This window comes from Chanodichthys erythropterus, chromosome 8 (genome assembly GCF_024489055.1).
Source record: "Chanodichthys erythropterus isolate Z2021 chromosome 8, ASM2448905v1, whole genome shotgun sequence".
Taxonomy (NCBI): domain Eukaryota; kingdom Metazoa; phylum Chordata; class Actinopteri; order Cypriniformes; family Xenocyprididae; genus Chanodichthys; species Chanodichthys erythropterus.
Genome location: NC_090228.1, coordinates 44,232,429 through 44,255,961, shown reverse-complemented (window position 1 = coordinate 44,255,961; position 23,533 = coordinate 44,232,429). Strand labels below are relative to the sequence as shown.

Genomic DNA, 23,533 nt, shown 5'->3' with positions numbered 1-23,533 from the left:
GCACATGCAGTAATGTATAAGTGTTTGATGTTTTATATTTGAAACTGATGTCAATGTTGTTGTTCTAGAAACCACACCTTGATCCATATGTTGAGCCATTAATAAAGAAATTAATGGAACTTTCAGTGTCCCAAGGTGATTATAACTTAACTACCTCAACATGTTAATGTAGAATTGAGCAGATATATCTTGATTGGATGTTACAGGTACAGATGATCATGTGTGTGCTTATCTGGTGGAGAGAGGCTGATGAAATGCTGCAATCAAAGGCTCTTAGTGAGTACACTACAGAAATTAATACTAAATCTTAAGTTGTAATTTATTATTCTGGAGTAGGGGCTTGCAAAATGAAACCAAGTAAAATCATTTTGTGCTGTTAAAATGACTGCTTTTAAATTATGTTTGGTCATTTTTACAGGATCTGAAATGTCCACAGCCTGGTGTGAGCACAGCTGAGAGGGAGGTGAGACGATGGAGAGAAATGGAAGAGAAGGAGGAACGAGAGAGACGAGAACGCGAAGTCAGAGAAAGAGAAGACCGATGGCATCAGGAAGCAAGTGAAAGAAAGGAAAGGAGAGAGAAGGAGGCAAAGGAAAAGGAGGAAAGATGCCAGCACCTCCTTGAAATAACTGCGAAAAAAAAAAGTAAAATAATTACAAGACTAAAGCATCTTCTGACCATTTACGTATTTGGGTTGGTGTAAAGAACAAATACATTTTAAAATAGAATTAAATTTATTATGAATATAAAATATTATTTATTATAGCTCTATATATAAGAGGCAGAGAAGAATGTCCGAGTGTCTTTGGAAGCTCCATACACAATTTGGAGGCTGTGGATTCTCACCTTGAGCAACCTCTTGCAAGGAGCGGCGAGGAAGGATATTCGCGTGGTGGCAGGACAAAGACGTGTAGGTGGAAAAAGTTGCCGTTGTGCACAGCTAGGTTGAAGATGTGTGGGCAGAGGAACTGTCTGCGCCAGCTGAGGATGTGCATGCAAGGGAGCTGCGTGTGCAGAGAGAGGCTCGTGCCTGACACGGAAAGGGATGTGGATGGCCTTGAACATGGCTCGTCAAGCATCCGGCCTGCCTTCTAGCAGTTTTTACTACTGATTTGGCTCTGCCGATTGCCTGCATCCCAGTATCGATTTACTGATGTCTTAGTGTTTCCTTATGTGCATGCCTGCTTTTCGTTTTGCATGAGGCTAAGCGTCACCTATGCACTGCACCGGTCTCGTATCTCTCACGGAGGAGCTCCACAAGCAGTGTTGCCAGATTGGAAATGTCCAGTTATCATACCAGAAGCTCAAAATCATATTTGGAAGAAAATTATCGTTCATGACTTTTTAGTATAGGTAAATGAACTAAATTAACAACTAATGATTTTTACAGCGGAAAGAATCAATACTGAACTAACTTAAAGGGTTAGTTCACCCAAAAATAAAAATTCTGTCATTTATTACTCACCCTCATATTGTTCCACACCCGCAAGACCTTTGTTGAAATCCGATGGCTCCGTGAGGCCTCCATAGGGAGCAATGACATTTCCTCTTTCAAGGTCCATAAAGGTATTAAAAAATATTATAAAGCGACGAGAATATTTTTGGTGCACCAAAAAAAACAAAATAACAACTTATATAGTGATGGCCGAATTCAAAATACTGCTTCAGGAAGATTAGGAGCATTATGAATCAGTGTGTCGAATCAGCTGTTCGGAGCGCCAAAGTCACATGATTTCAGCAGTTAGGGAGGTTCGACACGTGATCTGAATCATGATTCGACACACCGATTCATAATGCTCCGATGCTTCCTGAAGCAGTATTTTGAAATCGGCCGTCACTAAATAAGTCGTTATTTTGGCGCACTAAAAATATTGTACATCGTACAAATACGATAATTAACGTACGTCTGGCAACCCTGTCTAGAACATTGAAGGACGATAGAGGACCAGGACTGCACTTTATTATGTTTGTATGTGCGGCAGTCGTTTGTGAAGGACTGCCAACTTTTTACTTTCGTTGTGTGTTTTTATTTTATATCGTAGTCTGATTGGACGTTCGCCGGTTCCCGCCTCCTTCCCTGATCTATTAACAGTGTTACAATTTTGTTGAATGAATATATAAACAAAAGAAAGAAAAGAGCTTTTGCTTCTAAACAAACAAAACATTTTATTCAGAGAAACCAAGGATTGCTCGAAAATTCCGTCAAGCGTTGCGCTATAAGTGACAGAAAATACTGTCAATGGACGAAAGAGTTTGTAACACTTCACATAAATCTAACATGGAGGTTACACCAATTATTGGGGTAAAACAGGCCCGTTTCAGAAAGGTAAATGGGACTTGTCTGTGAAACCACGGGTAATTTACACCTGACATTGAGCTTTTATCTGTATCCATACAATCCTTTTATTTATCAATGGAGTTTCCACAGCTATTTGTTACACTTTCTACATTCAACCGAAAGCCAATGTTGACAATGCAAATCGAGTTATTGTTAAAAAAGAAAATAAAGTCCCTATGTGTTTTTTATAAGTATGTAACTTGTTTGATACATCTTATGTAATGTTTGGACCTCTGTTATGGATCTGTAAAGGGAGCTTTTTGTAAGTATTATACTTAAAGAGGTGGTTGATTATGATTTAACTTTAGTGTGTAATGTTGCTGTAAGAGCATGAACAACATCTGCAAAGTTACGACACTCAAAAGTTCAAAGCAAAGGGAGATATTTTCTTTTAAAGAATTCGCTGTTTAAGAACTACAACAAACGGTAGGGACTACAAGCTTCTTCCCAGGTTACTGTCATCACTAACCCTATAATTTACATAAACCCCGCCCCGAGAACACGCAACAAAGGGGGTGGGGCCATGTCACTGCATTACAGTATGTAACACAAATGCATGACATAAAAACAAGAGGCCAACATAAGTTATAACCATAATTAAACTAAACTATACTTGTTCTGTAGGATCTTACAACAGTTCCCACATTAACGATTTATAGATTATCAAGACAGAATATGCTAATCAATGACTAGAAGATAACTACACATAAGCTACATAAATTCATCAACTAACCATTCAGAAATGTCCTGTTGCTTCTACATGTTGTCACTTCTTCTTGAGTCTCTCCATCATCAAAACGCTGAACAGTTTCTGACATTTTCAGTGAGACTGCATGAGGTAAAAAGCGCTGCTAACAGAAGCTCCTGAAACTCCTCTTCTTGAGAGCAGCGGCTCATTTGCATTTAAAGGGACACACAAAAATGGAGCATTTTTGCTCAACCTAAAAAAATGACAATTTTAACATGCTATCACATACGCACTCTGGGGACATCAGAGACTTATTTTACATCGTGTAAAAGTGGCATTATATGACCTCTTTAATCAATTAACTCTATACAGTCCAATTTATGTTGAAATGTGGCCACATGGTACATTGGTACAAAATTAAAAAAAAAAAAAAATTTGTCAAATAATTGAGCAGGAAAAAAAAAGTTGAGCCACGGTGGTGTGAATATAGCTCTGCTTTTCTTTGATACATATTTTTTGGTGCCATTTTACACTGCTGAGCCATTGAAAAATCTTTCTACTACAACAAAAAAAAACAAAAAGATGCATGACTTCTTATATGTATCTGTAAGTGTGATGGCAACATTTTTTATTTCATTTTTTAAATTACACTGATTACAATTAAATCTTTCTTTTTGTAAACCTCTTGCCACACTCAGAACTTTGTAAATTTAATTTTGGAATGATTAAGCAAATGACGTTTCATGTCTCTTGGATACATGAAACGCATCCTACATCGAGGACACTTGAAAGGCTTCTCTCCAGTGTGAACCCTCGCATGAACCTCAAGACTTCCTTTACTTGCAAAACTCTTTCCACACTGAGGGCAAGTGAAAGGCTTCTCTCCAGTGTGAACTCTCAAGTGGATCTCAAGGGTTGATTTGTGTTCGAAAGGTTTTCCACAGTAATGGCACATGAAAGGCTTCTCTCCGATGTGAATTATTACATGATTCTTAAGTTGACTCTCGTCTGTGAAACTCATTCCACACTGATGACACATAAAACTTTTTACTCTTGAGTGAATCCTTGTGTGGCGATTAAGGGATATTCCTAATCTGAAACTCTTTCCACACTGATCACATGTGAATGGCTTTTCTCCAGTGTGAATTCTCATGTGGCCATGAAGGGTTGCTTTTTGTTTAAAACTCTGTCCACATAGAGGGCATGAGAATGGCTTCTCTCCAGTGTGAATTGTCATGTGGCATTTAAGACTTGCCTTTCGGCTGAAACTTTGTCCACACTGGCAGGCAAAAGGCATCTCTCCGGTGTGGATTCTCATGTGGATTTTAAGGCTTGCTTTTGTAGTGAAGCTTTTTCCACACTGTTGGCAGGTGAATTGGCTCTCTCCGTTGTGAATTCTCATGTGGACTGTCAGGTTTTCATTTTGTCTAAAACGCTTTCCACACTGTTTGCAGGTGAAAAAGCTTTCTCTAGTGTGAATTCCCATGTGTCTTTCAAGGATTGCTTTACGATTGAAACACTTTCCACACTGTTGGCAGGTGAAAGGCTTCTCTCCAGTGTGAATTATCATGTGGATTTCAAGGCTTACTTTTTTAATAAAACTCTTTTCACACTGAGGGCAGGAAAAAGGCTTCTCTCCAGAGTGAATTTTCATGTGGGCGCCAAGATTTCTGTTTTGTTTGAAACTCTTTCCACACTGTTGGCAGGTGTATGGCCTCTCTCCAGTGTGAACTCTCATGTGGTCTTTCAGGCTTCCTTTTCCATTGAAAGACTTTCCGCAATGTTGGCACGCAAAATATCCCTCTCTAGTGTGAATTCTTATGTGTCTGTTAAGGACTCCTTTTTCATTGAAACTCTTTCCACAATGTTGGCAAATGAAAGGCTTCTCTCCAGTATGGATTCTCATGTGGATTACAAGGTGTACTTTTTGAGTGAAACTCTTTCCACACTGTTGGCAGGAAAAAGGCTTCTCTCCGGTGTGAATTTTCATGTGGACTTTAAGACTTCTATTTTGATTGAAACACTTTCCACACTGGTTGCAGGCAAATGGCTTCCCTACGGTGTGAATTTTCATGTGGATTTTAAGACTTCTATTTCGTTCGAAACTCTTTCCACACTGTTGGCAAGTGAAGTGATTTCTAGTTGCTGGCTTTTGAGCTGTTTTCCGAGACAAAGTATTTTTCGTCTGTGAGCATCTAAACGATTTTTCTCCAAACATGAAATCTTGATGTTTCTCATACTGACCTTTATCTTCAGTTTCATTCAGTTCTTCGCCCTCCTCTTTCAGCAACATCATGTCTAAGTTGAAAACAGGCAAATGACACTAGTTTAATAGACCAAAGTAACAGACATAAAATCAACAACATGAATGCTAGATCCACACACAATAACTCTCATAAACTATTATTAATATTGTTAACTCATAGCTTTCTTTAGGACATTAACCCCAGGTTTTATAGACAAAGCTTAAGCTAGTCCCAGAGTATAACTCATCTTTGAGCTGTTTCAACTGAAAGCAGCTTTCACTAACAATATCTCAATGTCATTGTTTTGTCTCAAGATGCACACCAGTAATGTTTTTCCTGAGGCACATTCATGAAAGATACTTAAATATCCTAATTGAACTAAGGCCTAATCCTAGCTTAATCTAAGCCCTAAAAAAAGAAGCACAATATTACATTCATATTTTCCTTTAAACAGTCACATTTTAAAATCTTTTAAAATAAATTTTAAAAAACAGTCACATTTTAAAATAAAAAGTTATTACAATTCCCAGACTTAATAAAAACCCAGACTATTGGACTAGGAAAGAAAACCTGATAGAGATTTTTCTGTTTAGTTGGCTTGAAATTCATTAAAAATAAATTTCCCTTTCGATATGGAATCCTATTCTCAAGCAATGTGGGACATGCTTTTGGACAGAATGCGGTTGACTGCCTCGTTTACACCGTCAGTGAAATGTGACCCAATTCCGATTTTTTGATCACGTGACACATAACATGTTCCTCGAGGGTGTTAAAGGGTTAGTTCACCCAAAAATTAAAATTCTGTTATTTATTACTCACCCTCATGCTGTTTATCACCCGTAAGACCTTCATTAATCTTCGGAACACAAATTAAGATATTTTAGTTGAAATCCAATGGCGCCGTGAGGCCTGCATAGGGAGTAATGTCACTTCCTCTCTCAAGATCGATAAAGGTACTAAAAACATATTTACAGTACAGTGGTTTAATATTAATATTATAAACAAACGAGAATATTTTTGGTGCGGCAAAAAAACAAAATAACGACTTATTTAGTGATGACCGATTTCAAAACACTGCTTCAGGAAGCAGCGGAGCATAAATGAATCAGTGTATCGAATCATGAATCGGATCGCGGTTCAAACCCGCCAAACGGCTGAAATCATTCGATTGATTCGACTGATTCACTGTGCTCCGATGCTTCCTGAAGCATCGTTTTGAAATCAGCCATCACTAAATAAGTCGTTATTTTGTTCTTTTTGGAGCACCAAAAACATTCTTGTCACTTTATAATATTAATATTGAACCACTGTACTCACATGAACTGATTTAAATATGTTTTTAGTACCTTTATGGATCTTGAGTGAGGAAGTGACATTACTCCCTATGGAGGCCTCACGGAGCCATCGGATTTCAACTAAAATATCTTAATTTATGTTCCGAAGATTAATGAAGGTCTTACGGGTGTGGAACGGCATGAAGGCAAGTAATAAAGGACAGAATTTTCATTTTTGGGTGAACTAACCCTTTAACAGGGAAAAAAAACACATGCATTCAGATATTTCGATTCCAGATTTTTAATTTGAATTTAATATTTTGCCACGATTTTATTATTTTAAACTCAGAAATTGGTTTAAAAACCTGTAAAGAACTACTGCTATATGTTTTATATTTAGTTTGCATGATGGTATCAGGCTGAAAGGTGATGTTATTTGCAGGTGATGATAAAGCATTTATTGTTAATAATAGCCTATTGTTGGTGTTATTTATTGCTATTACTTTTTCGGCTAAGATAAAATATATTTATATGAATAAAAATAATTTTTGTTTTGCTTTTGCACATAAAAAGTTTTCTCATCACTTCATAAAATTAAGGTTGGAATTTAGTACCTTTCTGGACATTGAAAGTGTCGGTTAAATTGCTGTCTATTATTATAAATAAGTAATTGTTCATTAATTGTAATCTAGGTAAAATGTTCAATTAATCGAGATTTTTATTTTAGGAATTTAAATACACATAAGTACTAGCAAAACAATACATAAAATAGACACTGATGTCTATGGAAACACAAATAGTAAATATACGACATGTTTTAATCATATCAGATACACATTGTGTAAATTACTATAAAGCTTACTCTGTTTTTCTCTAAGTTCACTGACCACTTTCATGTATTTTGGGAGAAGTGAATCAATTTACGTGTTGTAAATCTGTTCTTCATGTAAAGGTCTTTGGTGAGCAAATAATGAACAGTAACTGTTAGTTTAAACAACAATCAAAGGCAGATGGCGGCATTAACTCTATCAAGCTGTGTCAGCAGAATGATTGTTTTATTATAGGCTGCTGTTTTTGACATATGACTCATTTATTGCTTGATTCAATATTCACATTTACACGATTTAAGTTCAGGAAATTTAGTATGATTATATTTCATTTGTAGACTGTGTTTTTGAGGCTTTGAATATTGCTAACTTCTATGTGCATCACACAAAAGAGTATAAATATATAACAGCATTTACTGCATTTCTTTCTTTAAAAAAAAGAAGCATTTATAGACCAGTGTTTTCAATCAGTCAGCAGTTTGATACAATGAGTGCTTTTGAGACGGATACAAATGTAAAGTTGATCAGTAACTTTTAATGGATTGGTTTAATACTCTTACACAATTGAGTGATAAAAATCAATGGTTTTATTGTTTTCAGTTCAGAAATAGCTATTAGGTTTAATGTTACATAATTGTTTTGTTTAGGTTTTATCTATATTCTTCCTGCGTTTTAGTCTTGGAATAGCTTCAAGCCTTGTCTGTGAAACCAGGGGAAAGACTTAATATTTATGATCATGTGATCTGAACATGTCTGACCAGCTCCAAGTTGAATAAAACCACTTTAATTAATTTGATATTCTTCAAAAAATATCACTCATTTCTGTTGAGCTGGACATTTTAACAAGGATCAAATGAATTAGTTCAGCTTTGAGAATGAAACCAACCTGTTTGCTCCTCAGTATCTTCTTGTTTCACACTGAATTTTTCTTCAATCTCCATTTCTTCACTCTCCTCTTTAATACACGCCATATTTATAATAGTAATAAACCCAAACTAAATCTCTGGGTGTGTCTCAATCAGCTCTAGTTCAGTAGTTCGGTGCACTGGTGAGAGAGACAGTCAGAGTTAATGGACTTAAATCACCTGATTAGCCTAAAAATAGAACACAAATTATATTGAACATTTATATTCAGGTATTTAAATGGTTTGTAGATGACACTGTTTTGAATCGAGCGTTTTGAATCATTTTCAGACACAACTGGTTCAATAATTAAAGGTTTTCGAGTTAAAACGTACTCGGTTACTAACGTAACCTCGGTTCCCTGAGATACGGAACGAGTACTGCGTATGGGGAAAGGTCTCCCTTTTTCCCCGCTGCTGAAGCCTTTTTCAATAACGCAGTGTAACTGCACCGTCATTGGTTCACTCATAGACAAGTTGTTGAACCAATGGCGGCGCGGCATAGCTGCGCGGCCTATGGCGACAAAGCGCGCGAATATTCCCGCCGAAATGGGCGGGGTATAGGGCTATATAAGCAGGCGTTTCGCCATAGGATTTCAGTGTCAATCGACTGAAGCGACGACCCTGAGCCGCAGCCTCGTGGCACGGCAAGTGACGCAGTACTCGTTCCGTATCTCAGGGAACCGAGGTTACGTTAGTAACCGAGTACGTTCCCTTTCGATACTTCACTCGTACTGCGTATGGGGAACGAATTCAACCACGCCGTGCCACGGCTGGGAACGATATAGCTTGCATTTGGCCACCCAGAGGGGGGCAAAAAGGACAAGCGGAGGCAAAGCCTAACCGAACCCATGGTTACACTGAAGGAAGATACTTCCTATGGTGGCGTGAAGCGGGACCTGTTGGAAGCCGCTAATCACACCGACAGGACCCGAGCTTGTAAGGTCGGGACATCGAGGTGATAGAACCTGACAAAGGTGGACGGCGAAGACCAGCCGGCCGCCTCACAGATGTCTTGGATGGAAACTCCGTTGGACCAAGCCCACGAGGAAGCCATTCCTCTAGTGGAGTGGGCCCTGACTCCTATGGGGCAATTAGTGCCCAGTGAGGAGTAGCACAGGTTAATAGCATCCACTATCCAACGGGAAATGCGTTGTTTCGAGACCGGAGACCCTTTGGTGCGGCCGCCAAAACAAACAAAGAGCTGATCTGACTGTCTGAAAGACTGTGATCGGTCTATGTAGGTCCTCAATGCCCTGACTGGGCAGAGTAGCTGCAGCTCTGGTTCGTCCGCCGAGGGAGGAAGAGCAGAGAGCGAGATGACCTGAGCTCTAAACGGAGTTGAGAGCACTTTAGGGACGTAGCCATGCCTAGGTTTCAGAACGACCTTAGAGTCACCAGGCCCGAATTCGAGGCACGCAGGGTTCACGGAGAGGGCCTGCAAATCGCCAACACGCTTTACCGATGCTAGTGCTAGTAGCAGAGCGGTTTTAGCGTTAGGGGCCTGAGGTCGGCTGAACCCATTGGTTCAAATGGGGCTCCTTTCAAGGCCCTGAGGACCAACGAGAGGTCCCAGGAGGGAATAGTGAGAGGGCGAGGAGGATTCAAACGCCTAGCACCTCTCAAAAAACGGATCACGAGCCCGTTTCGTCCCACCGATTGGCCAGCAATAGGAGCGTGGAACGCTGCAATGGCTGCTACGTAAACCTTAAGCGTGGAAGGGGAGCGCCCCATTTCCAAGCGTTCTTGGAGGAAAGACAGTATGGAAGATACGTCACTCTCCACAGGGTCTATGTTGCGTGTTGAACACCAATCAACAAAGACTGACCACTTCTGGTCGTAGAGGCGCCTCGTAGATGGGGCTCTAGCCTGAGAAATGGTATTTAGGACGTCCTCGGGGAGGCTAGTCGGCTCCCATCGAGGGACCAGAGGTGCAGAGCCCAGAGCTGCGGCTGTGGGTGCCAGATTGTTCTGTTTGCCTGAGAGAGGAGGTCCCGTCTCAGGGGAATCGGCCACGGGGCTCTTAGAGAGAGCCTGAATAGCTCTGAGGACCAAACCTGGTTCCTCCAGAGCGGGGCCACCAGAAGGACTCTGTGCTGGTCTTCTCTGATACGCCTGATGACCTGGGGGATCAGTGCGATCGGAGGGAAAGCATAAAGGAGCGTGCTGGGCCATGTGTGGGCCAGAGCATCTACTTCCTTCGAGAAAAATGTTGGGCAATGAGAGTTGTCTTCTGAGGCGAAGAGGTCTACCTCTGCCTTCCCGAAGAACTCCCAGATCGTGAGGACCACTTGGGGGTAGAGCATCCACTCGTCGGAGGGGATGTTGCTCCGTGACAACATGTCCGCACCCAGATTGTTCCTGCCAGGAACATGAGTCGCTCTGAGCGACTGAAGCCTCGGAAGAGCCCATTCCAGCAGACGTTTCGCCAGAGCGCATAAGCGGCTGGACGAAAGACCGCCTTGGTGGTTCAGGTATGACACCACCGTCATACTGTCTGACCGAACTAGAACATGACGTCCCGTCAAGTAAGCCTGAAAGAACTGAAGGGCTTTCATCACTGCTAGCATCTCTAGACAGTTGATGTGTAAATGGCTTTCCTCGTGGCTCCACGAGCCGAAGGCCGGTCTGCCCTCGCACACAGCGCCCCAGCCCAAGTTGGAGGCGTCTGTTGAGAGCACCGTCCTCCGTGAGACCGCCTGTAAGGGGACTCCGCGTTGGAACCATACTGGATCCATCCAAGGTTTCAGGGCTAGAAGACAGGCCCGATTGACCTTGAGACATAGGCGGCCGTGCCGCCATGCGCTGGGAGGAACCCGGAACTTCAACCAGTACTGAAGAGGCCGCATCCGAAGAAGGCCTAGCTGCAGCACCGGGGAGGCGGAAGCCATCAGCCCTAGCAGCCTCTGGAAAAACTTCAGAGGGAGATAGGCTTTGTTCGTGACAGATGCCGTGAGCTGCTGAATTGCCAGGGCGCGCTCTGGCGAGACTACTGCCGTCATACGGACCGAGTCGAAAACTGCTCCCAGAAACGAGATTCGTTGAGTGGGGCATAGCGAGCTCTTGGCTAAGTTGACCCTGAGACCCAGGCATTGTAGATGGCTGAGGAGCACGGATCTGTGGCGTTCCAGCTCGTCTCGTGAACGGGCTAAGATGAGCCAGTCGTCGAGATAATTCAGAACCCGGATTCCCATCTGTCTCAGAGGGGAAAGCGCCGCGTCCATGCACTTGGTGAAAGTGCGGGGAGCCAGAGACAGCCCGAAGGGCAGGACCGTATATTGGTATGCCACCCCTTCGTATGCGAATCTCAAGAATCGTCTGTGACGGGGGCTATCTGGATGTGAAAATACGCATCCTTCAGGTCCAGCGAGCAGAACCAGTCCTCGGGGCAAATGTGCGCGAGGATCTGCTTCAGCGTCAGCATTTTGAACTTCCGTCTCGTGAGGGAGTGATTCAAAAGCCTGAGGTCTAGGATGGGTCTGAGACCGCCATCCTTTTTGGGGACCAGAAAGTAGCGGCTGTAAAAGCCTGTCTCGCTCTCTGACGGAGGAACCATTTCCACAGCTCCTTTTTCCAGCAACGACATGACTTCGGCCCGGAGGACATGAGCGTCGTCCGGATTGACCGATGTTTGAAGCACCCCGGCGAAGCGGGGGGCCGTCGTGCAAACTGGAGCGAGTAGCCCTGGTTTACGATCCCCATGACCCATTCTGACACATCGGGGATGGCCTGCCAGGCCTCGGCCCGAGTGGCTAGGGGTTGAATAATGTTGGGTGACAGACCGCCGTTGAGAGGGTCGTACACCGCGAGGGGTGGAAGAGGAAATTTGCTCTTTTTGTGATGAGGTAAAAATTTGTCCGCCGTGAAAACGGCGTTTGGAGTGGGCGCAACAGGTGTGGGCCCAGCTGTCACTTGGAGTATGTTTCCCACGCCCGGAAATAAACGAGGCGGAGGGGAAATTACCCGTGGGAGCTTTTGGGGTGGTCCGGTCGTAACGGGACGGTCCCCCATCCTCTTCCTGTCCGACGAATCAGGACGACTTCGGAGGCACCGGGTCCAGCACAATCCTGGGCCGGGGTCCCTGGCGCCTCGGGAAGGGAGGGCGCTTCGCAGGGCGCGAGCGCTGGCGATGCTCCTGGGGCGGCGCTGCCTGTGTTGCAGGTGGGGCTGGTTTGTTCTGCTGAGCCGGCGCAGTCCTGGGGCGGCTAGACGCAGAAGCGGAGCTGGAGCGCTTAGGCAAGAAATGCCTCATAGCCTGAGACGATTTCTGCGCGGCAGTAAAGCGCTCAGTGAAGCCATCCACTGCAGGCCCGAAGAGACCAGAAGGCGAGACCGGGGCGTCTAAGAAGGCCGTCTTGTCTAGGTCTTTGATCTCCGTTAGGTTGAGCCACAGGTGGCGCTCCAACACGACCAGGCTGGCCATGGAACGACCGATGGCCTGGGCCGTAGCCTTCGTAGCTCGCAGGGCAAGATCCGTGGCGCTGCGGAGATCTTTGAAGGCTGGCGCGTCGATTCCAGACTCATCCAGAGAGCGGAGGAGTTTGGCCTGGAATGCTTGAAATATGGCCATGGTGTGGAGCGCAGAGGCAGCTTGGCCCGCCGAGGTGTAAGCCCGTCCAGCCAGAGTAGAGGTGGTCCGACAGGGCTTGGAAGGAAGGGCCCTCTTCGTCTTCCAACCCACAGCCGCGGGAGGACAGAGGTGAGCAGCCACCGCTTCATCTAGGGGTGGCAAGCGCTCGTATCCCTTCTCCTCGGCGCCGTCGACGGCGGTGAGGGCGGAGCGGTGCGTAGTGTGGAGGCGGGCAGAGTAAGGAGCGCGCCACGACTTCGTCAGCTCTTCGTGGACCTCAGGAAAGAAGGGCGCTGAACGCTGGCGAGGTGCTTGGCGGCGGCCTGGCAGAAACCATTCGTCCAGGCGGCTGCGAGACGGCTCCTCTGGAGGGGCCCACTCGAGGTCCAGCTCTTCAACGGCTCTAGACAGGATGCGGAAGAGCTCGGCATCCATGCCCTGGCCATGCTCGATGGGTTCCAAGGGAGGCGGTGGAGCGGGGTCTTCCGGCTCGCCAGCCCATCCTTCCGCTTCGGAAGCCGCAAGAGACATGGAGTCGTCTTGTTCGTCGTCTGTTCCCCCGAATGAGACGAGGTCACTCGCTTCTGCGGAGGGACGCTGCTCAGGGCGAGAGAACAGAACTGGAGAGAGTTCCCTGGGAGGAGAGGGCGAGGCACGCGGGGGCTGGGCCGGCGTGAGCTCGCTCAACTCCTGGCGCTGAGTCGCTCTACCCCGCTGTCTTTTCCTCGCCGGACCGCGGGAGGAAGGAGACGGGAGGGCGCGAGCGGCGAGATCGCCCTCAGTGAAGAAGGCGACCCGCGAGCGCAGGGAAGCGAGACTCATACACTCGCAGTGCGGGCATGAGTCTCCAGCGAGCGCGCCGTCTGCGTGGGGCTTGCCCAGGCAAGCGACACACTCGCTGTGTCCATCGTCGTCGTGCAGGGGGGCCCTGCAAGTACCACATGAGTGGCGGGGCATCGTGAGACGCCGCTGCCGTGAAAACGGCAATTGGGTGGCTCTTTTAGAGCGGCGAGGGCCGCGGAAGCTCTTAAAGCGGTGAAAACCGCTGGAAATCGCTCTTTTAGAGCGGCGTTTAAGCCGCGGATGAAGCTCTCAGGCGGCGCGCCGGATGGCGGCAGGGGACGGACAGGAAGCGGCCGGAAGCGGGAAGCGGGAGGCGGCGGCTCGGCGACGGCGCTAGAAGCTGCAGTCCGCGAGGGCGCCGGCGCTTTCTTCCACCGGCGAGTCCAGGCGAGTCCGCTGCGGGAGCCTCTTCAGACGGCGGCGAGAGCAGAAGGCGGCGAGCTTCTTCGGCTTCAGGCGGAGATCAGCGAAGAGAAGTAGATGTCGTCGCTGAAGGAGAAAACACTGAAATCCTATGGCGAAACGCCTGCTTATATAGCCCTATACCCCGCCCATTTCGGCGGGAATATTCGCGCGCTTTGTCGCCATAGGCCGCGCAGCTATGCCGCGCCGCCATTGGTTCAACAACTTGTCTATGAGTGAACCAATGACGGTGCAGTTACACTGCGTTATTGAAAAAGGCTTCAGCAGCGGGGAAAAAGGGAGACCTTTCCCCATACGCAGTACGAGTGAAGTATCGAAAGGGAACTCAGTTTCTCTCATCACTACTTACAACAACTTTACTGTTACTTTTGCTTTACTGACACAAAACAGATAAAGTATTACAATGCTAAATTCAATATAAATAACTAATTTTATATAATTTCTAAAAAATATAGAATTGCCTAAACGAATTGGTTTATTTCAAACACTTCAGATGGATAAAGCACAAACCTTCTTCAGTCGAATCACAACAGAGCGCGGCGCAGCCTTATGACGTCACACCACCGTACCAAAATAAAAGCCCTGTTCACACACTTCTGTCTAAAATCACAGAAGTGCAATATTAAATACATGTCAGAGAAATTTAGATTTAAATCCTTAGAGAAATGCATATTTAAATACATGTTATCCAATGATGTGATGAAAATATTAAGAACTACAATGGGTGAAAGATGTTGTGTAAAAGGCAAATGTTATAACCATTTGTACCAAATTTATATGACATTGAAAAATGTGATTAATGCCTAAAATAAAATGTTAAATAGAGTGTGAGTTCATATATGTCAGTACTAAAATGCATAGTTAGTGCGTTTAACTGTTTCTTGCATATTTTATTTATTTATTTATTTTTGGTCGGCCTGTGACAGTTTTTAAATGTGCTTTAGAAATAAACCGAACTTGAACTTGTTTATATTCAGTGGTCCTAGTAAGTTAATTTGATATTAAAATACCTAATAAATAAATATATATATATATATATATATATATATATATATATATATATATATATATATATATATATATATCCCTTGTGCATTCAAAAAAAAAAGTTATACATAGGTCAATAATGGACAAAAATGTCCATGCCCAAAAACTGTCATAGAAATATGATTTATTAATATTTTTTTCCGCTTTCACTGATGTCAATTTTTTAACCAGCATCTGTTCTTTCCATAGGTACCAAACATTAATTTTAAAAACTTTAACCCTTTAAAATCTGGTTTGTTTACATAATGCCATAGGTGTGTTTTTATGAAAAAATTAAAAATAGTAGTTTATTTTCATAAAGTAAATGCAAAGCAGAAATTTTTTTTCTTTGCTAATTAGATTCTTGGGTGGGTCAATGAAGAACAACAAAATTAATTTTGAGGCATTTATATTTTTTATGTAGTGTCAGATTTTTAAAAAAACTAACACTTAGGTCAATAATGGACAAAAATGTCCATGCCAAAAAACTGTCATAGAAATATTATATAAATACTTTTTTCCACTTTCACTGACTGTTTTTTTTTTTATCAGCATCTCTTCTATTCATAATTACCAAACATTAATTCATTTTCAGAATTTTAATGCTTTAAAATCATTAGAAATTATTATTTCTTTACATAATGGCGCTGTTATTTTCAATAAAAAATATAATAAATTAGATAATAAATATAATAATAGAATAGTAGCCATCTTTGCTCCAGAAATAAAACAAATACAAGATCACTTTGAACAAAATCAAGATTTATTGTTCAAAACCCAAGAACACAGAGAACAGAAACCACAGGTATTTGAACAGGAATATGAATATAGATGATGAACTGAGTGAGAGGGAATTCACTCAAAGCAGGAGGTGAAGTATGTCAGTGCATGGACTTTGCAGATGTGCTTGCCACACTTCTTGCAGATGGAGGCAACTTTTTTCTTTTTGTCAGTGCAGAACGTGCATAACTTTCTCTTGCGGGTGTTTGGGTTTTCCTGCCGTTGATCCTCCACCATGGTGGAGGCAGAAGGTTGGCGAGGGATCCGCTGTCTTCGCGATACTTGTGGCATTACCAACATCTTCCCCAGTTCCTCGAGAAACAGCCGCCGTCTGAATGTTTTGCCCTGGTTCCAGGAGGGGTCCACTGCCGTCCACAGTACAAACGAGTTGAAGGTTGAGACATCAACAAGGTTGTAGAAGAGAACCACTGGCCACCGACATGTTCTTCTCCTACAGCTGTAGGTGCCAACAACCTGCAAAAGAAAAAAGAAATAAATAAAATTTTCCTCTCTTAATGAATAATCAAAACATTATGCAGTAAGAATAAATGTGTGTGGAACTGATGATTATGGCATATACCTTGTCCAGGTTGTCGACACCTCCTTTGCAGCGGTTGTAGTCTATGATGATCACTGGCTTCTTTTTTTCTGTGTCACTCACAGCCGGCTCTCGATGCTTGGTGCTAAGGAGCAGCACATTCTTCCCACGTTTGGGTACATAGGAAACCGCTGTGTGTGTCTTTGTGAAAGCAAAGAGGGAGGACAGTAGTGCTCTTTGCCTTGTATCCAGCAGCTGTGGGGGAAGCTCTGGCTTGTTCTTCCTAATCGTACCAACTAGGGCCATCTTCCTCTTTAGAAGTTCTTCAGCCAGTGCATAAGAATTGAAAAAGTTGTCGCAGGTTACAGTGTTTCCCTGGAGCCCCTCCGTCATGTCCAGGACAACCCTTTTTCCCTGGTTCACCTCCGCAGGACTTCCAGGAGACTTCCCTGTGTATATTTGCATTTTCCATGCATAGGATGTTTTGACATCACAAGTGACCCAAACCTTTATGCCATACTTGGCTGGCTTGCTAGGGATGTACTGGTGAAATCCACATCGGCCTCTGAAAGGGACCAGCTGCTCATCCACACAGACATCCTGGCCTGGGTTGAACAGCATAGGAAGGCGATCTGTCCACTTCTCCCAGATGGTCCGAAATGCAGCCAGCTTGTCGACCCTGTGACGTGCAGGTCATGTCAGCTTGTCATCAAACCTCAGGGTGGAGCTCAGGAGCCTGAATTTACGGTGGGACATGGTAGCTCGGAAAATGGCCCTACCACTTTCCACATCCCACAGGCTGCGTGTTGATTCATTTCTGGACCTGTATACTCCAGCCAGAATTAGAAGCCCGATGTATGCCTGGATGTCAGTGGAATCAAAGTCAGTCCAGTTTTTCACAGAACTCCTCCCTTGTAAATTGGTATTTTCCAGAAGCAGCTGAATGATGTCTTCGGTGATGAAGAGGTCAAAGCAGGACTGGACAGTAGTGATGCGAGCAATGGCATAGCGTGTGGGACCCGGGGTCATACCCTTGGCAGGACAGTAGCGCAGCGTCTCAGCATGAGTGGAAGACCAAACAATCTGGCCATTTTTTGAATTCCACTGAGAATGTGCTGTATCCTCCATGTGCTCACTCTCAGTGCTTTCATCAGAAGAACAAGAGCTATCAGAGGGGTTAGACTCCTGCTCAAACTCAGCGTCATCCTCTGAACTCAACTCTTCATCCTCTGAGCTCAACACTTCATCCTCTGAGCCCAACTCTTCATCCTCAGCTTCAGTGGGCAACACTAGCTTCAGAGCTTCCTCTGCTGAGTAACTTCTCTTCATCTTGCAAACGATGAAATGATCAACCCCCAAGCACCACATATTTATATGTTTGTAAGTGAGAACACCTGTGTGAACTCAAACTTTGTATAAAATCTACCAGACTAAACAATCAGCATTTTGTTGTGGTGAAAACTAAAACAATGTGTTTAGGGGCTTCTGAAGTTCTACTTCAAATTCAAGCACACCTTTTATCTCCGTACAAAAACAATAACAAGTGAAAAAGTGCAATCAAGGGTTAAGATGCGTGTTTGGGTGAAAAAGAAAAACCTCAAAGCTCATTAACCTTCTTTGACCTTTTTCATAGTTCTCACATGGCCCTTTGACCCTGCCATGGGTGTGACTCATACATGGAGATTTTTGATTGAAAGTACAATATAATTTCTTTCAAACTAATTACACACATTAAATTTTCAGTAAACACATGCAAACTACACTCTGACATCCTTACCAATATACCCACACAATTATAGCTGCATTATTTTTCCAATTGACTCTATAATAGACTATAATATGCATAAGTAGAAAATACAAATAAAGCAAGTATTTCTTTTATATGCCAAATTTGAAAATATGGCACAATCTAGTAAAAAATGGTAAAAATGTAAAATTTGAAGCCTTGCCGACAGAATGAATGCCTATTTGCAAATATTGTATCATTTTATAGTCAAATGGCCCTGGGCTAAAAAATTGCAGTTTTAATGGGTTTCAATGTGGACATTTTTGTCCTTAAGGTCCTGAGTGTGAGTATTTTTTGTACGGAGGGTAAAATTGATTTTTTTAAGGAAATGAGGATAAAATATTAAAATTCCAATAAAAATAAACACCTGAGCCAAAATTCATGTAGTTGGCATTAACAAAAGCACACTTATAACAAAAAACTAAACTGAAATGGACAAAAATGTCCATAAGGATGCACAAGGTAAATATATATATCAAGAAGAAGATAGTGAGTTGCTGCCTATTAAGTTATTCAAATCATTTAGCAATGAGTGAACACAGACACAATTCAACTGAAATCTGCAGTTTCTCAAAAAAATTAACATTTTAATTCATTCATTAATTATTTTACAGGAAATCTAGAGCTTTAGACCCACATGAAAAGGATAGGATGGGTGAAGATGTTAGATCATGCTGACCTCCAGCCAATTCCCAAAATGTTAAAGGGTTAGTTCACCCAAATGTTACATTTCTGTCATTAAGTACTCACCCCCATGAGCTTTGTTCATCTTCAAATCACAAATTAAGATATTTTTGATGAAATCCGAGGGTTCTGAACCACAAATAGTCATTGCACCTTTTGAGGTTTTATCAAGTTGATTTGGGCATTGACACTATTTGCATGGATTGCCTCAGATCATTGTATTGATGTATTGCTTTTATCTGTATGACCATAAATGATAACAGAGTTTTTGTTTTGTTTTGTTTTTTAAGCGAAGCATTAAGACATGTTAAACTGGGTCCCATAACCACAGTCAAGCCTAGAAAAAACCCACTGAACCACCCACATTGACATTGACATTTTCGCAAGCAAACATGGGAGTATAACAAGGTCCATGAACAAGAACTATGGACCATGCTGGCAAGGAGAAGACCCTCCAAAAAATATCAGCAGTAAGAGTGCAAAGACCTCCACAGGTTCCAAAAGTAGCAAAATGACTGCCTTTCTCCATCCGCAGCACTGGCTTAGCTGTGAAGAGATTGATTTTGCGTCTTTCTTGCCTGATGGAGATAGGGTGTGGCCACAAGATTTATTCTTTTTGAAGTCACATTAAAAGGAAAGATTATAAGGAAAAGCTATGTGTAGCTCACAAAAAAACTGGTTAAAAAGGCAACAGATAAGGAGACTAAAGCAAGAGTTTCTTCCTTGAATAGCATAATAAAAGTGCTTCAGAAGAAATTTATCATTTCAATCCTCTCTTCTTAAAAGTATGGATGATGTTCCCCGGGAGATCTTTCAGAGAATCCAAAGGTAGAAAAAGTCAGTGTTTTGCGAAAAATTGAAGCAATTTGCAACTATACTGCACTTCTACTCTCCAAAAGCCTATGACTATGTGAGAGAGGAGTTTCTCTCTGTTTTGTCTCATTCTAAGACTATACGAAAATAGTACAGTAGCATCTATGCAGATCCTGGATTTACTGTTGCTTCATTCACAGCTTTAAATAGTCAAGTTGCTGAGCAGAAGAAAGTCGGAAAGGTTTGCTCACTGATGATGGATGAAATGTACATTTATAAGCAAATTGAGTTTGGCGGAGTTGACATCGGTGAGATTGAAAATGTTGTGGCAACACAAGCACTGGTCCTCAAGGTTGCTGCAATCGGCGAGTCTTGGAAGATTCCCATTGCTTACTTTCTTATCAACAGCATGCCAGGGCCAGAGATAGCAAACATCATCCGAGAGAACTTAGCAATGATCAGGAAGCTGGGTGCTAACTTGGGCATCATGAACATGAGACCTTACTTTCTCCATCCAGAGGATCACACACAAAAAGTCCATGTGGATCCATGTCACATGCTCAAGCCTCTTCAGATTGTGTTCTCAACAGTTGAGGTTCTGGAAAGAGAAGATGCCAGCAGATAAGGTGGTGGTACATTGAGGAGCTCCACAAGCTTCAGGAGAAGGAAGGCTTGCGTCTTGTCAACAAACTTAAAATGCCGCACATTCAGTGGCGAAATAAGAAAATGGAGGTCAATATCATCACACAAGCTCTTCAGCAGCAGTGTGGCTGATGCCCTTGAGTATTGTGAGGAGGAGCAGAAGTATCAGTGGATTTGCAGCCACAGTTCAATTCCTGCACACAATTGATGGGGCCTTTGATGTCCTAAACAGCCGCAACCCACTTGGCAAAGGACACAAAGCACCCATAAAGCCAACCACTAAACACCACGCTAAGGGTATTTTAGAAGTCACTTCTCCATGGACTCAAAATGAAAGGGACAACACACCTGTACATGTGCATTGCACACAGAAAAAGACATCCATCTGTGGTTTCATTGCTTGTGGCAGAAGTGTGATGGGCATATACGATACCTTCTGACGTACCAATTCAGTCAGGACCACTTGGAGTTGTTCTTCTCTGCAGTCAGAGTGTGTGGAGGTTACATCAAGCCCAATGTAAGGCAGTTCCGAGGGGCACAACCATCCTTGATTCAACAACTGCGACTGTGAACATTGCTCAAAAAAGATAAAAAAAAAAAGAGAAGGTCACATGTACGCCTTGCTCACAAGCACTGACCTGAGATGACTTGGTGCATCGTTTCATTACTTTGAAGGACAGGTGGCTACAGAAACCTTCTTCAGGCATCACTGCAGTTTTCCAAGCTACAGAAAGATGCTTTCAGTGGCTTTGGAAAAACCAATGTGGGAAGGGCTCCACAGGGAAGAGGAATTGTATGTTTGTACCATGTTATATGTTCCCACTCTTGGCCTGCACCTTGTCCTGGTGAGTGGGCTTTTAACCACACTGTTAAAAAAAAAAATCCTAATTTTTCTGTTTTTCGTAAATTATAAACAAATGTATGTAAAATTACAAAAACAATCAGTAATTAAACAGTAACAAAACAGTTAAATGATAAAACGGTCAAATGAATGGCAGCCAAAAACCCAGTAGAATTAAAGTAAAATACCCAAATTTAAATAAACCGAAAAACACTGTAATTTTACAGGTATTTCCTGAATTATTACAATCAAATACCTTCACTTTAAATAAATAATTAAAAATGGTCAATGACTAGCAGCAGCAGCTGCCAAACAAAAACCATTTAATTAAAGTAAAATAACCTAATTTGAATAAACTGAAAAGCACTGTTATTTTACAGGTATTTCCTGAATTATTACAATGAAATATCTTCACTTTAAAATAAATCGTTAAAAAAAAAAGACCATAAAATTGAAGTAAAATATCCTAATTTAAATAAAGTGCAAAAAACTTGAACAAAAATGTTCTTTAAATGTTAAAAAACACTGTTATTTTACAGGTATTTCCTGATTTGATTCAAATGACTGGCAACAACAGAACATCAAACACTAACAGATCTCTCAAGATCTCAGCATCTTCACTTATTACAGACTTCATTTCTTTTATACAAAGGTTCGTACCGTTATGTAGCTCTTGACCCTTGACTTTTTCATGTTAGTTTTTCTCTGACTGCTTTAACTGTGTGTTTCTGATGCACGTTTGTTATAGCAAAAAATTCAGGAGAACATCTGATTAGATATTGATTGTTTATTGATGATCATGAAGTGGCTCAGTGATCCACTGATATCACATAGGCCCCGTCCACACGGAGACGTGTTTCAGTGAAACTGCACACATTTTTTATCACATAGGCGTTTCGTCCACACGGATCTGGCTTTTTCGAAAGGTGAAACCGGGTCCCAGAGTGGAAAAATTTGAAAACGCCGTCTTGGCGTTGTCGTTTGGACGGGTGAAATCCGTATATTTTCTGAAACGATGATGTCATCACCCCGCGTGTCGACGCTAGTCAGACGCGCTAACACCACAAAACAGCACCAACAACAGCAATAGACGACTCTACATGCTGCAGAAGCTACTGAACCAAAATAAAGTGCTTTAAGTGCATTTCTGTGACAGCATTATAGTGCCACATAATGGTCTGGCATGTATACTACATCGTTTTGAGTCATTTTAGTGGTTTCGTGTGGATGCAGATATTTTTTGAGACGAGGAAAAAAAAAGAAGATCGGTTTAGGGTAAGCTCCAGCTTTGTGTGGACGTAGCCATAGTGTCAAAATTAGTATATTATATAGTATATTAACTGTTATTTCATATGATTTTCTGTAACCTTGTGATATTGTGGAATCATTATTATAACCTGGTATTCTGATTTTTAAGTTATTATGCAGATAGTTTTCTTTTCTTTTCTTTTTTGAGCACAGAGACATCAATAATCAGCATATGAATCTCAACAACGGTGACAATCAATTAAGCTTTTTTTTTTTACTTTAGTAGCTTGTTTTGTGATTTTTTTTTTTTTATTGTCACTGTTGTTGAGATTCATACGCTGGTTCTTAATGTCTGTGTGAGTCTGTATGACCTTGACAAAATGTTTTCTACATAAAAATTTAATAAAATTGTTTATAGTATCACAGCACTGCAATAGTACTGGCATGTGAAATTACAGCTAATATTAAACAATTTAGTCAGAGATTTGTATCAGTGAATCATCTGACCACTTTATGATGACTACATCATCACTTAAAAAGTGTCCAACATCATCTGATCAGAGTTTCTCTTGCTTTTTTCTTTTCTGCTATAACAAACATGTATCAGAAAACACAGCAATAGAAACACTAATGTTAAAGAGTCAAGAGCACAACTAAAACAAGCACTGACCACGAGAACGGTGACTTCAAACTTTATTATTTTCAATAAAACATCAACATCTAAACCTGTTAATTATCAACAGGAACTTTAGTGTAAAAGAAATAAAGTCTGGATTGTAATAAGTGAAGATGCTGAGCTCTTGAGAGATCTGTTAGTATTTAATGTTCTGTTGGGATTTAAGGGGTTTCTGTTGAGTTTTGTGGGTCACCTTTGTGCTGAAGAGTAAAGCCTGTGCTTCAGCCCAGGATGAGCCAGAAAACATTGGTGTTATGCTGCAAATTGCTTTATTTTAGAGGCAGTCACTGTGATGCAGTGACAAATAGTTACATTAATTCATTCATGTGCTGTTTTTGGTTAAATACAAGAGATTCACATTTTAGTCACTGTTTTTTTTTTAAGATTA

General features: G+C 42.2%; 1 protein-coding gene and 1 pseudogene across 2 annotated transcripts; both read right to left on the bottom strand.

Annotated features, from left to right (window-relative positions):
• Nucleotides 1-3,625: 3,625 nt before the first annotated feature.
• LOC137025012 (zinc finger protein 234-like) lies at nucleotides 3,626-14,691 on the bottom strand. Of its 2 annotated transcripts, XM_067393020.1 has the most exons (4): nucleotides 14,622-14,691; nucleotides 8,260-8,418; nucleotides 5,271-5,324; nucleotides 3,626-5,183 (listed from the first exon to the last, which is right to left on the bottom strand). In XM_067393020.1, exons 2-4 carry the CDS (start codon nucleotides 8,342-8,344, stop codon nucleotides 3,721-3,723), a joined length of 1,602 nt encoding a protein of 533 aa, XP_067249121.1. In that variant the 5' UTR covers nucleotides 8,345-8,418; nucleotides 14,622-14,691; the 3' UTR covers nucleotides 3,626-3,720. The 2 variants fall into 2 exon arrangements, with proteins under 2 accessions (XP_067249121.1, XP_067249119.1); XM_067393018.1 differs by having other exon boundaries at nucleotides 3,626-5,324.
• A 1,301-nt stretch (nucleotides 14,692-15,992) lies between these two features.
• On the bottom strand, nucleotides 15,993-17,784 carry LOC137025301 (piggyBac transposable element-derived protein 4-like; annotated as a pseudogene).
• Between the last annotated feature and the right edge of the window lie 5,749 nt (nucleotides 17,785-23,533).

What these genes read in the sequence shown, in the direction of transcription:
- LOC137025012 (XM_067393018.1), bottom strand. Translation starts at nt 8,344, where the DNA reads ATGGCGTGTATTAAAGAGGAGAGTGAAGAAATGGAGATTGAAGAAAAA. An exon ending in AGATACTGAGGAGCAAACAG is followed by an intron (nt 5,325 to 8,259) that starts GTTGGTTTCATT and finishes TTTTCAACTTAG; the next exon opens with ACATGATGTTGCTGAAAGAG.